Consider the following 24,665-nt stretch of genomic DNA (forward strand, 5'->3'; position numbering starts at 1 on the left):
TGCAATGTAGCTGGACGGCATCGGCCAAGATCCAAAACTCAATTTAACTTGATTCTTCACAACCGAAATGTTTCCTTACAAAGATTTTCACCAAGTCTTATCCATAGAATTAAGTTGCCAACGTGAATGTGCAAAAGAAATAAATACGGAAAACGAAAGCGAAAAACGGAAAACCGAAAACTAAAAACGGAAACGCAAACGGAAACCCTGCAACAAAGAAAAACAAGATTATAATTTGTGCTGTGTGAAAATTTCGACACGTGGAATTTTCCCGATCAAACACAACTCACCTATTGAACTCCTGGCCACCAATGGTTTTCAGGAGTCCACCCACAACCCATTATCCTCATTTATTTGGGAAGGTAAAATAACTGGAACTGAAAGGGAAATCATGAAATTAGGATTTTCTCTAACCAAACCGCCATTTTGTCGAATCCACATTACTTGATTTTTCACTCACCATAATTGATGAAACATTGAAATACGTTAGGATGACTAAATTTATAACTATTGTATTTTCCCAGGCGAAGCCATGGGCGAAAAGGAGTGAGATTTTCCTGGAACGAAAAAATTCGTCTTCACATGTTGACTCCAGAAAAATTCTAAATCTCACCAATCGGTGTTGCCAGACGCAACCCGAGTGTGGCCGCTCTCATTTAGTTTGATCATGAAGCCAATTCATTTTTGAATATTTGCGGAACCTAAGGATATATTATAAGAACCGTTTTGTTAATGACTTAACAATAAACAAATGATATTATGGTTTTATTTAATTATTTTGTTTTATTTTTACGACAATTGACAACGAAGCAAACGCCATCTATTGTGGCTCGAATGAACTCTGAACATCGACCCACGCGTAGTTCTGCACCTTGATGCTAGGTGGCACCAACATACTTTGAACAAAATAGATTTTAATTAAAAGCGAGACGCCAGTTAGTAGTTCAAAATTTACAACGTCACAAAACATGGGAATTTAGAAAAAGTGATGTGTCCAAAAAAGTATGCTACGTAGAACCTAACTAAAATCTAAGAACCTTGCTCCTACTACTTAGCATATGGACAGTACGTAGATACGGGACGGCAATCTGACACGAACGGAGAGAGATCAGGCGCAGGACAGCTCTACTTGCTCTCCGTGACACGAAGGTTTTCTCTATTAGTATGTAGTACGTAGTCCCCACAAATGATTTGGAGAAATCCCAGCGTGATGATCAACAAACCTAAATGCACGCGGACGAAGTGGCGGGAGAAAGTTAGTCTTCGTACATGAGTTGTCACACAGTGTAGTTTTACGACGCGACGTTATCCGACGACGAAGGAAATCGGATTGGTCGCGGACAATTTCCGCAATCAGTCGCGGCGATTTGAAGGTCGCGTCCAATTTGCAGCGTGTCTTAATTGACTAACTAGAGTTATGCCGCCGCTACACTGTGCGAGCTGGCTGGCCTGGCGACTGGCGACCTGTCAAATATACTACACAACTATCTACGGCAAGAGACGAGATATCCTATTGCTCCAGCAACGCGCAGGCTTGCAAGTATCTACTTGTGTTCATGGCATTATATTGTAAATCGAATCTTTAAAAAGAGAAACCGCTGAGTTTCTTGTTGGTACTTCTACATAGGAAAGGCATTCCGAACTAGTGGAAGATGCATTTGACGATTCAAAAGTTTATTTGAATAAAAATATTTCTATTCTATTCTATTCGAGAGTTTTGAGGTTCGATTCCGGGCAAGGACCTCTAACTTTTCGGAATATCGTGCGTTTTAAGCAATTAAAAATATCACCCGGGATACATCGCGAGAAAACCTGCATGCCTGAGGGTTCTCCATATTTTTCCCAAGAAAGATGTGTGAAGTCTGTGAATTCGCACTTGGCCAGCGTGGCGGACTATGGCCTAACTAAACCATTATCATTCTGAGAGGAGAGCCGTTAGCAGTGGGCCGGCAATCGGTTGATCATGATAATGATGAGACGTTAAGGGCGTTATCATATTATAAGTTAACTAACTTATTCCCGCGACTTCGTCCGCGTGGACTCTCTTAAGGATTGAAGTTTCTAAAATCTTTTCTTATCGAATGTCTATTGTCTACGTCATAATAGCTATCTGCATACAAAACTTCAGCCTGATCCATCCAATAGTTTGAGCTGTGTGTTGATAGATCAGTCAGTCAGCTTTTCTTTTTATACAATGTGTAACCACAACGCTAGCAAAAACTTAGCGTTATTGTTATACTACCTAAACACAATCAAATTCCAATAACCATTTGCCTCGTTTTGTAGTTTTAGTGATTTAGTATTTTCAAACCCGCAATGTATAGCGTGCATAACTCGGGTCAATGCCCTGCCTACGACGCGGCATTGACTCCGAGTAGCCTACATAGGGAACGTTCGTTGACCTCTAGCGTCAGCCAGATGTTTTATTTGCAATATAATATATCGTGAAATTTTACAAAATTAAGGAATATTTTTTTTGCGTTTTTTATGGTATCACATCAGTACTACCACCTGTCTTCGTTTTTGCCAGCGTTCTGGTTACATGTAAACATAGATTAGCAAGTAGCGGTCCAGTGCGTAGACAGCAGCTCGCACGTTGCAAGCAAGCAATCCATGAGTGAGTTTGGCACCGACTGACACAACGACTGAAATGAAGGGTAGTGAAAGGAGCCGACGTGGCCCGTGAGGCCGCTGTCGAGTCTCGAGCCCACGACGAGTTGGTAACGCGTTGCAGCAAGTGCAGTAGTGCAGGGGAGTTGATACACTGCTCGTTGGCCCAATTAACTGTTACCACTACCGTACACTGCTTGACCTACATGCGACGTAGCGAAACCATGTTAGGGTTCCGTACCTCAACTACAAACAAACTTACAAACTTTACATTACTATTAGTGTTCGAATGACCAAATACTATGTTTACTAAATCACATCATAGATGACGCTGTTCGTTATTAACTTGTAGTTTTGTAGTTTTGTACAACTGTGGGAGCGATAAATTTTTATTATACTGTTTTCAGATTTGGTGTACCATAGTGCGCAACCCTTCGTGTGCGAGTCCGACTCGCACTTGACCGATTTTTTTTTTTTGCAAAGATGACCCTGGTCGCTCCGGTGGATTACGAAAACTTCATCAACTGTATATATTCTTGACGATAAAGGTTTGGTGCTTTAGCGGCGTTTAGTAGGTTTTTTTTCTGCATATGTAGTGATGTAGTGTAGCATATAAACTTTTTTCAAGAGATATACTCGTATATAATATTGTGGCGGACTCTATCTAATGCATATAATGGCAAAGATTCAACTCTTATGGTAAAGACCCAAATTACCTATTACACGACTTTCCAAAAAATGTGTAAATTTTTTATTCCGTCAACTTGCAAATCATATTCAATTCGGGATCATAGCAAGTGTCACTCGGGATGGTGCAAGGAGTCTGACGATACCCGCCATCCTAACCTGATCAGGCATTTACAAGTTCATAAGGCTAGAATCTAGATGGTATGAAGAAACTCACGTTAAACATATCCATTACTAATATTATAAATGCGAAAGACGTATGTCTGTCTGTCTGCTAGCTTTTCACGGCCCATCTGTTCAACCGATTTGGACGAAATCTGGTTCAGAGATAGCTTCCATCCCTAGGAAGAAGACAGGCTACTTTTTATCCCGGAAAATCTTAGAGCTCCCACGGGATTTGTAATAGCCGAAATTTACGCGGACGACGTCGCGGGCATCACCTAGTGGGGGCACATAAACTCTGAATACATTACCCTCCTTTTTTGGGCAGTCGTGTAATAAGTAACAAACAAACAGATTTACTTTAACATTGTACCTATTTAATAGCACGAAACAATAATCATTGAAATTGGGTTATGATAGTGACGAGAGCTGAAGGTTCCCCCGCAGTGGCTCGCTGCGGGGAGAAAGTAATGTCCTAATTGAGCGGAGTACAGTTAGGTCACCCATCCGGTTGCAGGCCTGACCTTACGGGTATGAAACGCAATTCACTCTCGGGTAACGCTGGCCATACACGATCAAGTTTACTGTCAACTTTGCAGCGGACCTGATAGCCATACAACCGGTAAGTCAAAGTTCACGACAGTTAGAGGACTTCTAACAAAACGTCAACGCGTCGACGTCACTGGCAGGCGTCCAATGTTAGTCAATTTGACGCAGGTAGCCCTAAAGTAGCCTTATTTTTCTTTGATTTCATTTCACCATAGCATTCTTCTACTTCCTTAACTTATCGGCACAACACGTTTTCTACTTCCACTCACTTCTGTCATCCGTCCACGTATTATCCACCTATTTTTCACGCATATCCTTTTTCATGCAATCCATCCACCTTTTCTTTGGTCGTCCTCTCCACTTTATTCCTTCCACATGCCTATTATGCCTATTTATATTTTAAGCTTATTTGTTTAACATTTGAAATATCGTCGATCCAGGATCAAACCGAGAGTTCCCTCACTGTAGTCAAGTGTGCATGACGTCATGGACATTGCACACTGATATAGCCATACACCGTCAAGTCAGAACGCCCGCGCCGCGCCGCTTCAAGTCCGCTGCTAACTTGACCAATAAACTTGAGCGTGTATGGCCAGCGTTACGTTGTCTTTTAGCGCGTTTACACTTTTACTCGCAACAGATCTACTCTACTTTTCACTCTGATATAATAATATCTACAATTGAGGTGAAGGTTAATTAATCTATAAGTACTTATAACAAAAATACATAATATAATAACTGGACGATTTATGCACATCTTTTTATCTTTTTCAATCTTTATCTGCAATTTTTTTATCTTGACGAGTGATCACTCCTATACTATACTACTATAATACACTAAGTATAGTCCGTGACAGGTTGAGATGGCAATCGAGTATTGGCGGGAGGACGCCCCGCACACCAACACGTCACCCACACTGGGTTAGTGCAGGTGTGCGGGGCAGTCCCACTCCGATTGCCATCTCGACCTGTCGCGTACTGTGCCTAGTACTAATAAATAATACTACACTTATCAGGTTAATGTAGGTGCAGTTTAGTGTATCAAAAGTGCGTGAAAACGATTAATTGGCGAATTTACATAACGCGATGTGTCCGTCCGTCCATGACAGTAAATAATCGCTCGGCGCCTAAACACGCGTATACAATATTATTATTAATTTACTACGTTTATTAATATGGATTTTATTATGCCCGCGACTTCGTCCGCGAGCAGTCCACAAATTTCAAGCCCCTATTTCACCCCCTCAGGTGTTGAATTTTCAAAAATCCTTTCTTACGTCATAATAGCTATCTGCATGCCCAACCCGATTCGTCCAGTACTTAGTTTGTGCTGTGCGTTGATAAATCAGTCCGTCAGTTAGTCAGTCAATGAGTCAGCTTTTTCTTTCATACATATACAGAGCCTCAATAGCTCAACTGGTAAAGGAGTGGACTGAAAACCGAAAGGTCGACGGTTCAAACCCCGCCCGTTGCACTATTGTCGTACCTACTCCTAGCACAAGCCTGACGCTTAGTTGGAGAGGAAAAAGGGGAATATTAGTCATTTAACATGGCTAATGTTCTTTTTTTAAAACAAAAAAAAAACAAAAAAATATATATATAATATTTAGATGATTTACTATGTTCTGGAAGCTTCGAGATTGTCTTCTCGTCCTAAATTCCTCAATGATTGAAGACCAAAGTTTTCGAACAGTGCGTGTTGCCAGTGATGACATATGGATCAGAGACATGTGCGCTAACTATGGGCCTCATAAGAAAGCTCAGAGTCACTCAGCGGGCGATGGAGAGAGCTATGCTTGATTATCTTTACGTTTCCAATAAGTAATGAGATCCGTAACCCACGTTGCCCACGTTGCCCACGTAGCTCCACGGATTGCGAAGCTGAGGTAGCAATGGGCAGGGCGAGGGGCCCATAGTTCGAAAAACCGATAGACGTTCAATTTCAATGTATTGTAATTCCACAAACTATGTACAAGGTAGGATTACGGGTACCTTTAGTTTGGGTGTCGCAATTCGGTCAGAACCACTCTACTCGGTAGAGCTTAGTAGGGAGACCCATATTTTTATTTATTTTTATTTGCGTCGTTTAGAAAATCATTTTTGGCATACTAGCACTTTTCTAATGAAATTTTTTTTTAAATTTTGTTAAATTCATTTTCGTTGTCTGCGTTACGAACTTTGTGTGGCAAATTGTTGTATATTTTTACTAGTGGACTAGGTGGACAGACGACATCACAAGAGTGTGCTGGAGACGCTGGATTGCAGCGGCGCAAGATGGCGGCGTGTGAAAGTCCCTACTAGAGACCTATGTTTAGCAGTGGACGTACATCAATAGATATTTGTAGCCTGCCGACTGAACGATATACCTTCTTGTTTGTATGTAGCCTGCATTATGTATTTTTTTAAACAGGAGAAGCACAGAGCCACGCGGCGCGGCGACGCGGCGGCGGCGGCGGCGCACGCGCAGCGGTCGGTCGGTGGCGGCGCGTACGTCGCAAGTATTTCGGGACCGGAACCGAAGCGCGCTATCGCCAGCCAAGAAGCCAAAACTCGGAGCGAAATAATCAGATCAAGGTGGAGTGCGAACCACGCTGTAATGTTTCCACCTTACTATCGTTTTAGCCTCAATGTGCGCTGCTCCGCTGTCGCCTGCCCGCCGCAGCCAAGTGCGAGTCGAACTCACATACGAAGGGTTCCGTACCATCCTACAACATATATCTAACTTTTTTTTTTGGATTTTTCCCTTTATGTGTGGCTATACCCATCTGCCCAATTTTATGATGCTAATAGGTCAACGAGAAGTACGGTAAAGGTTTCTTGACAGACACGACAGACGGACAGCGAAGTGATCCTATAAAGCAGTGGTCGTCACACTTTTTTGGTCAAGGGCCACATAGGACAATGTGAGATAGTACTGAGGGCCATACACTTGTGAATTGTAATTACCTATGTGAAAACTAGCAACGCGGGTGCAAGTGAATGTAGGTAGGTAGATAAAAACAAAAATGTTTATTTGAGGTATTGGTTAGGTACAAAGCAAAACACATTTTATTTTAAGGTAGTTAGGCACTTAAGTAATAAATAAAAAAGTTTACAATTCACGAATTATGATGTTGCATTTTTTTACAGTTTCTGCTATGTTCGCGTATTTGGGACTACGTGAAATCCTCATGGTGTCTTTTAAATGACTGGAAGGCGATTGCGATATTTTTTTTAAATGTTGATTGCGATACTTAATCGTAGGTATAATTAGTATTTTTTGTAAAATTATTTGGTATGCCGCGGGCCGCACAAATACCAGCGGCGGGCCGCATGCGGCCCGGGGGCCACAGTTTGACGACCACGGCTATAAAGGTTCGTTTTTGCTTATGAGGTACGGACTCCTAAAAACCGGTCAACTTCGCGTCGGACTCGCCTGCGAAGGGTTCCGGACCTTCATACAACATGATATACCGCGCTCAGTAGTTAGCCGACAATGGGAAGATGATGATGAATAATAATAAACAATTCAAAATTTCAAGTACACTGTCCTAAAGGCAAGTTATAGTACGCGACCGAAAGTGAAGTAGGTATATCGGCCTTTAGAATGACATTTCGGCTTTGTAGAGCGTTGTCTCTGTCACTCATATCACATATATGACGTTTTGTCGGTCGTAACGACAAAGACAGTGCGCTACAAATCCGAAACGTTTTAACATTAATAAAATGTACTTTACCATCCTCGGTTTAAAGCCCAAGTTCACCCACGCATCTATCGGCCAGCCCGCCAAGCGGATATTTTGCAGCGTTAAATTTTTTGTGATTTTCTAGAAACTCTTTTTTGGATTTTCTATAGCGTCACAGATTTATGTTTACAACTTTGTAGTTTGCAACCTTTTCAGTTTGTAGTACTGTACATTTTAGTTGGGAAGACATCGTCATTTTTTTGTCTTATTTTTCCCGGATGAAAAGGCATAATCTCAAAATAATTGTTTTGTGATCTCTGTTTGTTGTTTAAACATTTTTATTGCCGCTATTATCCCTAATATAGAATATGATACTGAATTTTCGACTTTAAATTAAAGAACTTTAGGTCTATCTTACGCTGATACAAATATGTTTCGATACTCGAATTCTATCAACGTTTGGTGAGACGTAAAATCTTATATTAAGCGTACAATGCGGTGGCGACGCGTCACGGACGCGCCACGCACGACCGGCGTCCGGCGCAGTGGCGGCGTGTACACAGTCTAGCGAACGTTACAGTTCGGAAACTGCCACGAGTCCGGCCCCTTAGCACGAAACTTGTTATTTATCACATGATACTATCTTGGTGGTGAACGGTGAAGGAAAACATCGCGAGGAAACCTGCATATATGATAGTTCGTCATAATGTCCTGAAAGGTGTGTAATCATCATTATGATCAACCAATCGCTGGCTCACTACTAAGACGGATCATCTCCTCTCAGAGTGAGAAGACCGCCCTGACTAAGTGCGGATTGGTAGACTTCACACACACCTTTGAGAACATTATGGAGAACTGGCAGGCATGCAGGTTTCCTCACCATTTCGTGTAACTGTGCGCCCTCGTTATATTAGCTAATCAGTGTGGTGAGGCGACGCCCCTACGTGCCCGCGGCGCCGGCGCCTTGCCCAACATCAGCGATTGCGTGCCTGATAGCGGTGATGCGTTATCAGCCAGCGTGGCGTGTGTCCACTGTCCCCGCCTGCTCCACACACCGCTGCCGACACGAAGCGAGAGATAACAATCGCCCAAGCAGACGTTCTCCCAGTGCTGGGGACAGTGAGCAGCCTTTATATGGTGGCGCGGATCTGGCACGCGCTGGCTCTCTCTCTCTCTATAAGTGACTAGCTACGCGTGGATTTAAGTTTTTAAAAATCCCGCGGGAACTCTGTTTTTCCGGGATAAAAAGTAGCCTATGTCACTCTCCAGGTCTTAAACTCATGCAAAAAATCACGTCAATTCTTTGCTTTGTTGTGACGTGATTGTAGGACATACCAACAAACATGACATTTAAGGTTCGTACGCACCTGAGCGGCGCGGCGCGGCGCTTCAGTGAGCTTCACGTCGCGGCACAGAGCTTCAAAATATCATTTCTATCATTTTGTATGGCGCATATCGCACTAGAGCGGCGCTGCACAGCGCTTCACCGCGCGTTGCCGCGCGGCACGGCTGGAGAGAATATTTTGAAGCGCAGCGAAGCGACGCGCAGTGCAGTGACGCTAGTGCGACATACCCAGCGGCGCGGCGCGGCGCTTCGCGCTCGTACGCGAACGGGTATAAAAGTGACGCGCAAGTGACGCGAGGTGCCGCGTACTGAAGTTGTAGTGCGGTAGGCACCGTCGAGCGGCCTGAGGTGACGCGTTCTGCAGTCGGACTGAAGCGCTCAGGTGCGTACAAACCTTTAGAAGATCACGACCCACATTATAAATACGAAAGTGTGTTTGTTTGTTGGTCTGTTCTTCCATCACGCCGCAGCGGTGCAACGAATTGACCTGTTTTTTTTTACCTGGATATAGTCGAAGACCTGGAGAGTAACATAGGCTACTTTTTATCCCGGAAAATCAGAGTTCCAGGATTTTTGAAAATCTAAATCCACGTGGACGAGGGCTCCTATAACATCCACGTCGTGTTAGTTTTAAGTTTGCTAACCATTTTAGATTACCGATTTAACCAACAAAATACGTCTAATTACGTCAAATGCTTATGACGTCACATCTATATTGTATTTTGTACAAGCTCCTTACTAAGCGAGCGTTTTGACATTTGTTAAAATTGATTGTACAATAGCTCGGTACCAAAAAACCAGTGCTCCAAGCGGACAAAGTCGTGAGTCTTTACAATAGCGTGAAGTTTTCCAAAAATCAGTAAAACGATTACGTAAACGATTGCATCCGAGTAGTTACTGAACTGATAAAATGAATTGTCCAATGTGTCCACAAAAAACTGACTCCGTCGATACACAAAAAACGTTAACTCGCTGTTGCTGGTTGACACTTTATTGCTGAACTACAGGCTTTGTAGAGCGTTGTCTCTGTCACTCATACCAGTCATACCTATATGACGTTTTGTCGGTCTCAACGACAGACAATGTTCTACAAATCTGCGATCTCCTTCTTCGATGTACATTACTTTCTGTCGCAAACTGTAGCATGTTTGACTGCGGATGACGAGGTCCTGGGTTCGATTCCCGGGTTGGGCCAGCAACAGTTAGGGTATTGGGTTTTAGTACTAGCTCGGAGTTAGGAAGTTGGCGGTGCCTCGGAGAGCACGTCAAGCCGTCGCTCGGTCCTACGCTTGATGTCTCTCGGCTCGTGTCGGATTTCCGTCCCTTCGGAATATGAGAGTGAGGCAATAGAGTGTGCACCTGTGCTTGCGCAACTTGACCACTATAACATGTCCCTCGCAAAGCTCTATGGAGATTGGCCGCAGTGGCCGAAATTCGGTCGGGAGGACAAAACTAGTTGACTTGATGCTCCCGAATTCATCTGGAAGGATTTTTTAAATCCCATAGGAACTCTGTCATTTCCTGGGATAAAAGCATCCTCCAGGGTGTAAGCTTATCTTACTAAGCTAATAGGAAAAGCTGACTGACTGATCTATCAAACGCACATCTCAAAATACTGGAAGGCATGCATATAACTATTAATGACAGGCATCCATTACGAAAGGATTTTTGAAATATCAACCTCTAAGGGGTAAAAAAGGGATTTGATGTACTCCACGCAAATGAAGTCGCGGGCATAAGCTAGTTCTGTAATATTACACAAGATCGGTTCTGTGGTAGAGGCGTGAAAAGACGATACACAGACAGACACACTCTCGCACTTATAACATGAGTACGGCTTAGTCGCAATTGGCAACCATATTATTATCATCGGTGACATGGAGGCAAGAACAGGTTCGCAACCAAACTTGATATTATCTAACTGTAGATACAACGAATTTATTCCATTCTGCCGTATGAGATATCCGTGTTAATGAGTCGCTACTTCTTATACCCGACTGCAAACAAACTCATTGATACGAATTCTGCACTTATTTGAAGCTACCTTAAAGTGTTCACCTCTTCACCGCATCACCGCATCACCTAAGCGTCAAGAGTCAATCTTGAAAAGAACCAGGTATATGTAGATGGAGATTATAAGTATGTACTTCGAATCTACATCAAAGTACTTGGGACTTTGATGAAAGCATAATATGTTTTTTTAATTCAGATACAAGATTTATACAGTTAGCCCTAGACTGCAATCTCACCTGGTGCTAAGTGATGATGCAGTCTAAGATGGAAGCAAGTTAACCGGATGCCATGCAGAAACCAACGGGGCCTGGGTTTAAATAAAACACGCCAAGACAGACAGCCCGCTTCCATCTTGACTGCATCGTCACTTACCACCAGGTGAGATTTGCAGTCAAGGGCTAACTTGTATCTGAACCAAAAAATGAAAATACAAATTATTTGTTCAAAACACATTTTTTTTGTGATGTGACCACAAATTCACGGTTTTCCGATTTTTCCCCTAATGTCTGCTATAAATAAGACTTACTTACCTGCCAAATTTTATGATTCTAGGTCAACGGGAAGTACCCTGTAGGTTTCTTGACAGACAGACAGAAAACAAAAGTCGGTCTATAGGGGTCGGTTTTCCTTTTTAAGGTACGGAACCCTAAGAACACCGCTGTAGCATGGCATACGATGCGGCGCCGCACGCGCATCGGAGTTGGGAGCAGAGAGACGAGGCGGGGAGGGATGGTGCGTTGTAACGCCATAACTTTTGCCGCAGCGGCAACGCAGCCGCGGTGCGGTGCGGCGCCGCAACGCGTCGTGTGGCCTCAGTGTTAGCGTCAATGGTGGGCAGTCAAGGGTGCCGCGTGGTGAGTCACGTGTGAGCTCACGCAGCCATGATGAAAGCCAACAGGCATGTGTAGTGTGTAGTGTGTAGTGTGTAGTGTGTAGTGTGCCGACTCGTCAAGGCTACGCTTTACAAATAGACTGCAAATGGTCCCAGTTAATTAAATCCTTCAAATTGTCATCATTTGTATACACTTCTCAACAAATAAATGTTTTGTTTTATGACATTTTTTAATCGACTGCTCGAAAGTAGTGTATGCTTTCAGAATTCACGTGAGTTTATGTATGTATGTGAGTTTCTTTATTCCACCGCAACTTGTAAATAGCTGGACTATAGTTTTCTCAAATACGGGATATCGTTAGAATCCTTACATCATCCCGAGTGACACTGACTATAATTTTTTCGCAATTTTCAAATGTTTTTTTTTTACTTTTTAGTTCTCAAATTCAAAATCTTTAACTAGACGATGCCTGCGACTTCATCCGCGTGGATTTAGGTATTTAAAAATCTCGTGGGAATCCTTTGATTTTCAAATTAGTAGCCCATGAAGGCCCCGGGATGCAAGCTATCTCTGTTTCAAATTCCATCGAAGTCGGTTACGGATGAGCCGTGCAAACAGCTGTCAAGCAAACAGACAGACAGGCACACAGTTTCGCATATTTATGCGATGATGCCCACGACTTCGTCCGCATGGAATTATGTTTTTAAAAATCCCTTGGAAACTCTTTGATTTTCCGGGATAAAAGGTAGCCTATGTCACTCTCCAGGTCTCTGTCTATACCCATGCAAAAATCACGTCAATCCGTTGCACCGTTGCGACGTGATTGAAGGACATACCAACAAACAAACTCACTTTCGCATTTATAATAAGGGTACTGATATCATCCATGTAGGCAAACTTGTGGCGCTTATGTTCCGTCAAGACTGTACCACGCACCGACTCGGAAAGCAGATTGTAGCAGGTCTGTTGGTTATCAGTCAGGTCGGTGGTCGGTGGTGCTGGGAGGTGCTGGGAGGTGCTGGGAGGTCGGGGGTGCCGCGTGGTCGCGGATGTGGGTCGACTAATTCCGGCGCGGGGTCAGCGGCCGCGCGCCCACGCCGCACGCCGCACGCCGCACTCCGCACGCCGCACCACACGAGCCGACGCTGCTAAACTGTTATTTCGTATTTATAATGCGCTTTGCCGTGAGATTACCTGCATACTTATCTTAGGGGAAACTTGACATGTCCAACGCGCCAACTTAGATATTACCATAATAATTCGGTGAGGCCGCCTCTACTTCATACTTAAAAAATTGAAAAAGCGAACAAACGAGCAAGCGGGTCACTTGATGTTAAGTGACAGAACATTTGCAGCACCAGAGGAAGTGCTGATGCGTTGCCGGCCCCATGTTATAATCTAATGGGAAAACCGCCGATGGCCGATGGGAGCTGGTACCACAGTTTGCATGTGCGTGGAAAGAAGGATCTGGTACAACGGATTTCCCCAACATTATGAAATAAATCCATACTAATATTATAAATGCGAAAGTGCGTCTCTCTGTCTGTCTAGCAGACGCTAGCTTTTCACGGCTCAACAGTTTAACCGATTTTGATGAAATTTCGTACAGAGTTAGCTTACATCCCAGGGAAGGACATATTTATGCTTTTATCTTTCTATCCCGGTAAATTAAAGAGTTCCCACGAGATTTTTGAAAAACCTCAATCCACGCGGACGAAGTCGCGGGCATCATCTAGTCTGTATATATAAAAGGAAAAGCAGACTGACTGACTGTTCTATTAACACACAGCTCAAACTACTGGACGGATCGGGCTGAAATTTGGCATGCAGGTAGCTATTATGACGTAGACATCGTCAAGAAAGGATTTTTGAAAATTCAATCCCCGACGGAGTAAAATAGAGGTGTCAAAGGGAAACGCCCATTGGTCAAAGGCTTGTACATCCATCAATGAAATGAATGAAAGGCATTAGGACTGAGATCACAGATCAAGAAACAAGCACTATTTCGGACATACAACTCGGAGGAACTTTTTTAAACCTTTTTGTTTATTTGTTTTCTCAGTAAGAATTATTGCAATACCAACATTGCCAAGATTGTCATTACGAGCGAAATTAGTTGAGTGTCTTAATTACGCCGGAGTGTTACGCACAAACCGTTACGAGCAACATTTCAGTCATTAAATAAGTTTTTTAGTATTCATAAATTGATGGATGAATTTTGGCCAAGAATGGGCGTTTCTCTTTGTACAGTCCACACAGACGAAGTCGCGGGCACAAGCTAGTTTATGTATATGAAAACTAGAGATTCTATTGTTTCCTACCATACCTCGGTAGGCGTTTAATAGGTGAGCTAAAGAATCGATGAGGTGCCGTACTACTATAAAAAAGCAATAGAAAACGCTTGTAACTTTTTACCGCGCATGAATCCATTGCGTTCAGTCGAGTATGAAGCATGTTGGTCGCGACGCAAGCCTAATTTCGATTTCACGCAAAATTTCGATTAAATACAAAAAAACTCGGTCAAGTGCGAGTCGGACTCGCGCACCGAGGGTTCCGTACTACAGTCGTATTTTTTCGACATTTTGCACGATAAATCAAAAACCATTATGCGTAAAAATAAATAAAAATCTGTTTTAGAATGTACATGTAAAAGAATAAATCTGAAAACCGTGGTTACATCACAAAAAAAAATTAAATATGTTCATGAACGAATAATACCTATGTAGTATTTTCAATTTTCAAAGTAAAATAACTTTACTGGGGTTTCATGAAAGGACTTTACCCGGATATTCTAAAACAGATTTTTATTTAATTTTATGTAGTTACATATAATAGTTTTTGATTTATCGTGCAAAATGTCGAAAAAATACGACTGAAGTACCTACGGAACCATCGGTACGCGAGTTTGACTCGCACTTGGTCGGTTTTTACGCATTATATCTGTATAATCCCTAACCTTATTATAAATGCGAAAGTGTGTTTGTTTGTTGGTTTATTGGTTTGTTCTTTAATTTTTTGCATGAGTGTAGTTAAAGACCTGAAGAGTAACATAGGCTACTTTTTCTCCCGGGAAAAAGCGTTCCCACGGGGTTTTTATCAACCTAAATCCACGCGTACGAAGTCGCGGGCATCAGCTAGTGCACGTATAAGTGGAAGGATTGGTGGAACGGCCGGCCTCGGTGTGTCATCGTCTCGAGCCGGTTACCTTAACTTATGCAGTTTTTTCTACGATATTATGTAAATCGGACTGGCTTTTCGAGTCATCGTAGGTACGGAAGGATCACAGAGCAGTGCTCAATTTACACTCAAATATTCCACTCAAATCTACTGGACATTTCCTAAGTGAGTGCTCATTATTATCTCAACATCCAGTAGGCACTTAGTTAATTTTGATAAAAGTAAAGATCTGAGAGTGTTTGATAGCAGACAGCAGACAGCAGACAGCAGTTACCTAGCACAGCATTGACTATGATTCAGATGTAAGAACTAAAAGTCAGATTCGTATTGTCCAGAGAGTCAAATTGTAAACAACGTTATTTATAAATTGTTTCTAATTTCGCTTTACAATTCAACAACAGATAAATCATCTTGAAGAACTGTTATCATATTACAGCAACTTTTGGAAGAAGACAAGAAGTTTTATCACGTATGAATGCATATTTCTTTATTTTCTAAAGAAAGATTTCCTATAAAATAATTTGGGAAACTAGTCTAACTGGGCTAACGTCGACTAGACACTAGACATGTGAGTACAGCCGGGCTAGATATTATATTTTATATTGAGACAATTGCTTAGCACTTCGCAGTAAATATTGACTCACCCATTTTCGTCCTTGATCTTTTTCTTCCTCCCTCTCTTCTTGGGCTGGTTGAGCATCATCTGCTGCGGGTGCATCTGCATGTGCGGGTGCTGGTGCTCGTGGTGCTGCAGGTGCGGCGGCAGGTGGTGCTGCTGCTGGCCCAGCATGGCGCACATGGCCTCCTCCTCCACGAACGAGTAGGGGTCGTCGCACTCCCGCTTCACGCCGTTGTACAGGTCCTCCTCGCGCTTGGGCGCGTACTGGTGCGGGTGGTGCTGCTGGTGCAGCTGGTGCTGGTGCGGGTGGTGGTGCTGGCTCATGTCGTAGGGCGCGTCGGGTTCCCGTTTGAACGCGTAAGGGTCCTGCGGATGTGGATCGAATACTTTATTGTATACCAGAAGACACTAAGCGGACCGACGCTATCGAACGAGTCGCAAGGAGGCGCTGCATGGCGGCGGTGCAAGACCGTAGCGTGTGGAAGTCCCTACAAGACACTTACGTCCAGCAGTGGACGTCTACAGTAGATAATGATGACACCAGAAGATTGTCACCGGTATGTCTCCAATTTGTACCCACATTCCAGCGAATAAACGTTTATTTATTTATTTATATTTGTCGATTCCTTGGGGGTTCTGATCACTTTTGTCGATATGATTGTTCGTAAGAGATCTGGGAGTCTTCCAATATGCGCTGAGGGTGGGCACTCTAGCAGGTAAAAATGCTACATAGCCTAGAGTTTTTCCCAGGATATAGCTGTCGAGTATCTTACGATTTCCCCTATCAAAAAATAAAATAAGGGGTTCTGATCAGTTTTGGCATGAACTTGTGACAACAAAAGCAGTTGTTAGACCAACCGTTGTTTTTGTTTCTCAAGTTAGTGCTGAGATCCGGAGCCCATGAGACTTTAAAAAAAAACATTCAAAGCTTTAACACCAACAATTGCTACTTGAAATTTGTTCTTCCTTCAAGAATCCAGTCGTGTTATGCGCTTGTTACTCTATGTGGCGTACGTTCTATCGCTTGTTACTCTATGTGGCGTACGTTCTATGTGTGGTGGTGTGGAGACCAAACAGCCACGTTTGTCTGGACCTTGATCACTTCGAGCGCTAGTGTTCTGGTAGTGCTGTAGGTGTAGTGTGGGAACTGGGAACTGTAGTTACCTGCGGGTACTTGGGGAAGGGGAAGTGCTGGTAGGGCTCGGGCTCGCGCGCCTGCGGCGGCGTGGGCGGCGGCGGGGGCGGCTGCGGCGGCGGCGGCTCGAAGTGCCGGTAGGGCTCGGGGAAGGCGTAGGGCTCGGGCGCGTCGGCGGGCGGCGACGGCGGCGGCGGCGCGGGCGACGCCTCGGCGCTGGAGGGCTTGCGGCGCGCCTCGCCGCTGTTGCTCGTCTCGTAGCCGTCATCCTGGCTCTCCGCCGCCTTCGGCTTCTCGTCGCCCTCCTCCCTGCGCACCACACGACACACCGTTAGCTCGCCGGAGACAGATGTATGACATTCGAGGATCTCTGCCTTTATTCGCAAGTCTGGCAGACAGAATGAGACAAGACCTGCATTTCAAGAATCATTTCGCATGGAAAGAACAAATTGCGCATTTAAGGCGTCCATTACAGGAGCAGCTGCAGAAATTAATTATCGAAATTCTTGCTATGCATCAGCAATTGCATAAAATTCGTGCACAGCAGTGACTGTAGCAAAATTGAGTCTGCGGCCCAGCTGGGAGCGGGTGCGTCCTGCGGGGCAGGCAGCGGGGCGGCCAGCGGGCCCAGGCGCGCCCGCTCCCGCCTGGGCCGCAGACTGGCAGCAAAACTTATCGTCTAATGCACAGGTGTAAGCGCAAACATACAATATAACGAGATTTGCATCAAAGTACAAAGAGAGCTCGACAGAAAATTACGAGGAAGTCGATAAGTACTCGAGTGCAAACAGAGCCTTGAAAGGTCGACGATTGGATCAAGCTAGTTAGGAACACATAGCAAATACTTATGTTTTGGGGCCCTCATCTGTACCTAGTTAATATTCATAGAAAGCTACATTATTCCTTCAGATCCCTACAAAAATTGTAATAAGCTACCCGTGCGAAGCCGGGGCGGATCGCTAGTGGATAATACAGACTTTTTCATAGGTCAACTCAACTACCTAACTAGTATGTCCAGAGGTGTCTGTTCCAATCCTCTCAGCAAATGAGGTATAGCTACTATAGCTACTAGCTAGTAACTAGTAACTAGTAGGTAAGTAAGTACAGTAATGGTCTCTAATTGGCGTCCTCTTGTGTACGGCTGCGGCAGGTCGAAGGTACATTGTGCCGTTCCCTACTTCGTGACGCTATTCCCTGATGCAGGTCGCTGGGACAGCCTTGTACACTACGCGCCAGAAAATATTGTACATCGGCCTTCACAATGACATTTCGGCTTTGTAGAGCGTTGTCTCTGTCACTCGTACCTATGTGACGTTTTTTCGGTCTCAACGACAGAGGCAATGCTCTACAAATCCGCTATCTCCTTCTAAAGGTCGGTGGACATTATTTTCTGCCGCGTACTGTACTGGTCAATTTCTATTCGTACTTGTATCCAAACCTTTTTGTCAATTCCATACCTTTTTTATATTAGAAAGCAGGTAAAGAACTTAATAAACTAATTAATAATTAGTCTATCATCATCACCGAAAGTATCACAGTGTGACCAGTTGGGAAGTGGCAACACATTTAAATGTTTTCCCATCGAGTCACACTGTTACTACAAGGCTCTTTTAGCACTTGAATGACATCAACAGGGGGGCGTAGTTGTACAACAAAGGCGAATTAGCGAATCACCCCGCACCCCGCACCCCGCAGGTAGATAGTACAGGTAGGTAGGTACATAGGTAATAAAAAGCCATGGTTTGTCTGGTAGTGTTTATTGGTTGGACACGTTAATTAGACACACACAACACAACACAACGAAACACAACACAACACAACATTACACAGACATGTCGCTGGCTGCTGCTGTGTCGTATTAATTAGCTCCTCGGAGACTCGTGTATGGCGCAGACACGAGACAGCCGTAGATAGACGGTAGATGTCTGTTGTCTGCGCTGACATCGATATGTGCCGGTGCGTTACCATTGTTTCTACATTTTGTTTTAATTTCTTGTCCTCTTCTCAATTTTCGGTACTCTTAGTCGAGTCTTAGTAATAGGGTCCCGTTTTACCCTCTGCCCTCTGGGTATGGAGTCCTAACAAGAAAATAACCCGACCCTTTACCTGACCCCGGTAGGTTTCATATTTTCAGAAGATTGCAAATGTAGATTCTTTAGGGTGAGATCTATAGAGCGCAGTCTGACTTAGCTTAGACTTAAGAAAGAGTAAAACGAGACAGAGCTATATTTCTCACGTAAATCTGTCTCGTTTTAACTCAATCTTAAGTCCGAGCAAAGTCAAAGTGCGCTCTACAGATCTCAGCCTTGGTACAGTACGAGGCCAAAAGTCATGAACATCGATCTTTAGAAGGAGACAACAGATTTGTAGAGCACTGTCTCGCTCTCGGTCATTGAGACCGACAAAGCGTCATATGGGTATGAGTGATAGAGACAACACTCTACAAAGATGAGATGTCATTCAAAAGGCCGATGTTCATCACTTTCGGCTGCGCCTACCGTACTTTACCACCAGCGAAATTAATGCTAAGTGAAAAAACTAAAAGTATAATTTATCATTGCAAATTCAAGGGTCAAGCGAACCACAAAAGTCATGAAGTTGAAACTTTAAGGGGACTCAGTTCAGTGCTTTCCTCATACAAACGTAGGAGGGAAATTAAAACAATATTCGATATTGTACGCACAAAACTAAGAATTGTATCGATTTATCTCGTCATTATCTAGGTTTGTTGATATATAAAACATTGACAAAAATATTGATTTAAAAGTTACGAGGCTCAAAAAATCCTATTTTAACACAAAAATAATGACAACTTTGGGCGTAAATAAATAAGATTAGGGATATGAAAATTCTAAAACAATTTATCATTAGACGTAGTTTATTTATTCATTAGTTGAAATAACTTTACTTTGCAAACATAAATTCAGCAGTTTTTTTCTCAAAAATACTTTTCCTAAACCCTTTTCGCGCGCTTGATTTCAGTGAAAATTATCGTGCCTCTCAACTTTCTCATACAATGTCAAGTGAAAAGCAAACATGTTTCCCACTTGCGCTGCCAATATCGGTCGAGCGTCCTGTGTCACCTTAAAGTGTATGCAATAGTACATACTGCAGAGTTTCTAATTCTCGTGAGGCTTTTTGAATTGCCGATGGCCGTCGTCGTCTGTCCATCACTCAATTAGCGAGACAAGGCAGCTACGGTGGCAGCGGACAGCCTGTCCTCCACGCTCGGCAGCTGTGACCTCGACGAGCGGTTCGCAGCGACCTTTGAACAAACGGCTGCAGCGCTCGCGGCCGCACACCGAAGCGCTTGCCATTAGACGACCCTCGTGAATGTCAGCTGGAGGGGAGGTGCTATGGATGTAACGTTCCTCTCTGCTGTGAGGTTGCCCTTCTTACGTATTGGAATGTAAATTTTATCTGTGGTCTATGTCACATCCCTATGATAAAAGAGTATGTTTTTTGTCTATGCCCTTCCATGTAAAACCGTGTTCAAGTGAAGTCGAAATAAAGTTTATTTTATTTAGAATCCTCGTTTTTGTGTAATATTCCTGCGCGACCCTGCCATTAATATTACGCTTTCCTCCGTATAAACGTATTACACCTATTACCTCATTTATTTGTATTTAAATACATTTAAAAATAAGCCAGATATCGATCTTATGTTTCTTATTTTTACAAACTAACAATAAATGTAGTAAAATTATATTTAAGTACCTATCTACATATTTTGACCCCTGAAAAATTGATATTTTAGAGCAAATATTGAGACAAATTCCTGCGTAAATCACTATCCATGACTGCCCATATTATGAATGTATACGTAGTTAAAGACCTGGGAAAGTGACAAAGGCTATTTTTATCCCGGAAAATCAAAGAGTTTCCCCGGGATTTTAAAACCTACATCCACGCGGACTAGTAGTAGTACTCAAAAATTAAGATGAACTGTCATGAGAAACTAAAACATTTGCATTGTGCCGTGCCGTTATAATACCGATGGTATATTTTATATGCGTTGATCTATTTTCTATGAGCTACGTTGTAACTTGTGACGAATTATTCCTTCTTTCGTGTGTCACAATTTCCCATCGCATCGCATGTTTAGTGTGGGTTGGGCTGGTGGAAGGACAACGCATGTCCTCTCCCGGGCGCGTCGCTCGACGTGGTGAGGTAACTTTCCAATGTGACCTTTATTGCGCCTCCCATCCCGACCCCCCGACCCCCCGACCTCCCAACACAAGCACACCTAACATATGCAACCCTACACATCACTACAGTATGAACTTAAACTTTTTACTTCATGAACTTGTAAATAACGTAAAATTTAACTCCTCACGCGCTATTTAAACTTTTGGTGTCAAATTCAATGTGAAAAGTACGATTTTAGTCCTCATTTTAAAGGTGAACCGACTTTTGACATGACAGTTGACCCATAGAGTTAAAATGGCGCATGAGGAGTCATTTGGTACAAACAATACGGGAGCGGTATATGTGTAGCCTGTAGGCTCGACTGTACCAAAGGGCGATTCCCACCGAGCGGTTGTCTAGTTAGTCATGTTTGTTTAGTTAAAATGTCGGCCTCCTAATCGGGAGATCGGGGTTTCGATCCCTGGCTCACCCTATATTTTTCGAATTTTAAACAAGTATTTATCACTTGATTCAACAGTGAAGGAAAACATCGTGAGGAAACCTGCATGCCTTTATGGAACTCTCGTTCCATAATGTTCTCAAAGGCGTGCGAAGTCTGTCGATCTACACTTGGCCGGCGTGGTGGACTATGGTCAAACCTTTCTCATTCTGGATAGAATAGATCATGATGATGACGTTAAGTACAAATCTAAATTTATTCCGTATTTTGTAATAGGACTGACATGATAATTACAAGTCCTAATCCACATGTGTAATCTGTGTGATGGTCAGCTTGAGGCGCCATCCACCGGAAGAGCGCTGACTACTCGCCACAATCACTGTCGCATGCTGCATGCCCCAATGTGTGCCAATCTCCACATCCGGCACGTGAGTCACACCCACTCCACTTATTGCGAGTGTGCCCAAAAACTATCATTATCGCATTGAAATTCCATTTCTTCTGACTTCTTAGGCACAACGCACAAAGTGTTTTTCCCGCTGGTAAAAATGCAGTTCCACATCCCGCACGAGGACGGGTATATGGGACTCACTGCCAATTTATTTAACCGCCTTCAGCATACCCACAAAAAACCGACCGGCCAAGTGCGAGTTAGACTCGCGCACTGAGGGTTCCGTAGGTACTACAATCGTATTTTATCGACATTTTGCACGATAAATAAAAAACTATTATGCCTAAAAAGAAATAAAAATCTGTTTTAGAATGTAAAAGTAAAGCTTTTTCATATGATACCCCACTTGGTATAGTAATCTTACTTTGAAAGTTGAAAATAGCAATATTTGTTCATGAACACATTTTAATATTTTTCCTGTGATGTAACCACAAATTCACGGTTTTCAGGTTTTTTTTATTAGTTAGTTGTTTATCTAATCGAAAAATAAATGTTATTTTGTGAGATAGAAATGTAAGAAACCTGTACAATTAATAAGAATAAATAAATTAAAAAAAAAAAGATTTTCCCCCTCATGTTTGCTATAAGACGTACCTTCCTGCCAAATTCCATGATTCTCGGTCAACGGGAAGTACCCTATAGATTTCTTGACAGACAGACAACAAAGTGATCCTATAAGGGTTCCGTTTGTCGTTTTGAGGTACGAAGCCCTAAAAACCCAGCGGTACCCTCCGCGTCAAGTATAAGGCGTCGTATCGGATGCGACAAGAAGTAGAGAAGGTGCGCAGAGTGGAGTTGAGTGGAGTGAAGCTTGTTTTCTACTTCAATGATTGAAAGCGAGCAAACGAGGATGCTGAATTGATGTTAAATGATAACCGCCGCCCATGAACATTTGTAGCATCCGAGTTGAAGGGTTCTGTAGGTTTTAGATATTAAATCTTAAACTATGAGACTTGACATTTCAATAATTATCACAAAAAAAATCATTTCCAAACTTCTAATGCTCAAGTTTACTAAAAATAATTACGGTTGAAAAAGTTAAATTTAGTTCGTGTCAGTGTTTCGCTCAACTTGTGTGATCTGCCCCTTGAATAGCCCTGTAATAGTCCGCGACAGGTAGAGATGGCAATCGGGGTATGAGGTCACCCGCGCTCGCCCGCACCGGGTCAGCGTGGGGGATGTGCGGGTGCGGGGCGTTCCGTCCCCGAATGCCATCTCGACCTGTCGCGTACTATAGTTTCAAGTTTAGGCTGACCGAGTCACTTGCCCGTAACTTTAAGATGAATGAGAAAACAATGGTTCATTGCACTTAGGACTTAGGTAATTCGGAGTTATTGGTGTGACCTTGCGGGCCGGTTGCGTTGGTGCCAGTAGCCCGCAGATAGGTACATGTGGGTATATGAGGTGCATTCGCAATCATGCTACCGTGACGCCTGACGCCTGACGCCTGACGCCCGACGCCATGCCGCGGCCGCTCGCCGCTCGCGATAAGGAAAACTGCAGGTCACAGCCCGCGCGCGCCGCAATCATACCTACTTCTTTCAAACAAACGAGATTTAAGGTCTGTACGCACCTGAGCTGCGACTGCAGGGCGCGTCACTTCAGGCCGCTCACGGTACCTGCCGCACTACAACTGCAGTACGCGGCAGCTCGCGTCACTTCTATGCCCGATCGCGTACGAACAACAACGTCGCAAGATGAGCGACATTGAAGAGGGAAAGGGTGGAATCCGACATCCTAGGGGTTGGTAATTTTGAGGATATACTTTTAAGAGCCCGTCATGTGCCAAAAATTACAACTACGTTATTTATTTTGAGGTCTATCACGCCTATACATTAAATACTTAACTCGATGCGCGTGTATCTTATCCGAGCGCCGTACGCATTCTGAAGCGACGCGACGCCGCGCCGCTGGGTATGTCGCACTAGCGTCGCTGCACCGTGCGTCGCTTCGCTGCGCTTCACAATATTCTCCAACGCAAGGTGAACCGCTGTGCAGCGCCGCTCTAGTGCGATATGCGCCATACAAAATGATATCAATAATATTTTGTCGCTCTGTGCCGCGACGTGCAGTGACGCGCAGCGCAGCTTAGGTGCGTACAGACCTTTATAAGTTCGTTTTAAGTAGGTATGATTTTAAAAGAAGAAATAATAAGCATTTTCAGTCCACGAAGTGGGGGGTCTTCAACGACTGCTCTTTCCAGTGCTAGGTCGCCCTCGCAGCACCACGGAACCCCAACTTCTATCGACATTTGGAACTGTGCCCTGTCCATTGCCGCTTCAGCTTCGCAACACATTGAGCCGTCAGTTCCTCTGGTTCTCCTTCGGATGTCCTCATTTCCTCACTGATCACGTAGAGAAACGCACATAGCTTTCTCCATCACCCGCTGAGTGATTGAGCTTTCGTAAAAGGGCCATAGTTAGTGACCATGTCTCGGATTTATTCAAGAGTAAAAACCGACCAAGTGCGAATCGGACTCGCACAGCACGGCTAGCATGGGCCGAAGATAAAAATTATATCCCCCGATTTTATCCACCGGACAGGAGATAACATTAACTTCTCCACCCCTCAGAGCACGGCAACAGGGGAGAGGAGAAGTTTATCCCCGTTTGTCATTTCACGGGGACTCGGGGGACTATTTATCCACCGTCTATAGCATGGGGCCAAATAAAAGAAGATAAACTGTCCTTTTTTGACATTTGAGAGGGATAATTTTATCCTCGAGATTTGAGGTGGGTATAATGCTCATAGAACTTTAACTCAATTATTAAAAGATCAAAAAACATGTCTCGCGCTTTCTTTATTGTTTTGAAATAGAGAATTTAGAACGA

At 43.6% G+C, this 24,665-nt stretch overlaps 1 protein-coding gene across 1 annotated transcript in view; it reads right to left on the minus strand.

Annotated features, from left to right (window-relative positions):
- Tdg (Thymine DNA glycosylase) overlaps positions 1–24,665 on the minus strand; it is a 104,779-nt gene that overhangs the window by 34,935 nt on the left and 45,179 nt on the right. Inside the window, exons 2-3 of the mRNA XM_069506666.1 lie at positions 16,825–17,104; positions 15,686–16,026 (exon numbers count right to left, since the gene is read on the minus strand). Of these exons, the coding sequence (XP_069362767.1) occupies positions 15,686–16,026; positions 16,825–17,104 (621 nt within the window). The remainder of the gene's footprint in view (positions 1–15,685; positions 16,027–16,824; positions 17,105–24,665) is intronic.

This window comes from Maniola hyperantus, chromosome 23 (genome assembly GCF_902806685.2).
Source record: "Maniola hyperantus chromosome 23, iAphHyp1.2, whole genome shotgun sequence".
Taxonomy (NCBI): Eukaryota; Metazoa; Arthropoda; class Insecta; order Lepidoptera; family Nymphalidae; genus Maniola; species Maniola hyperantus.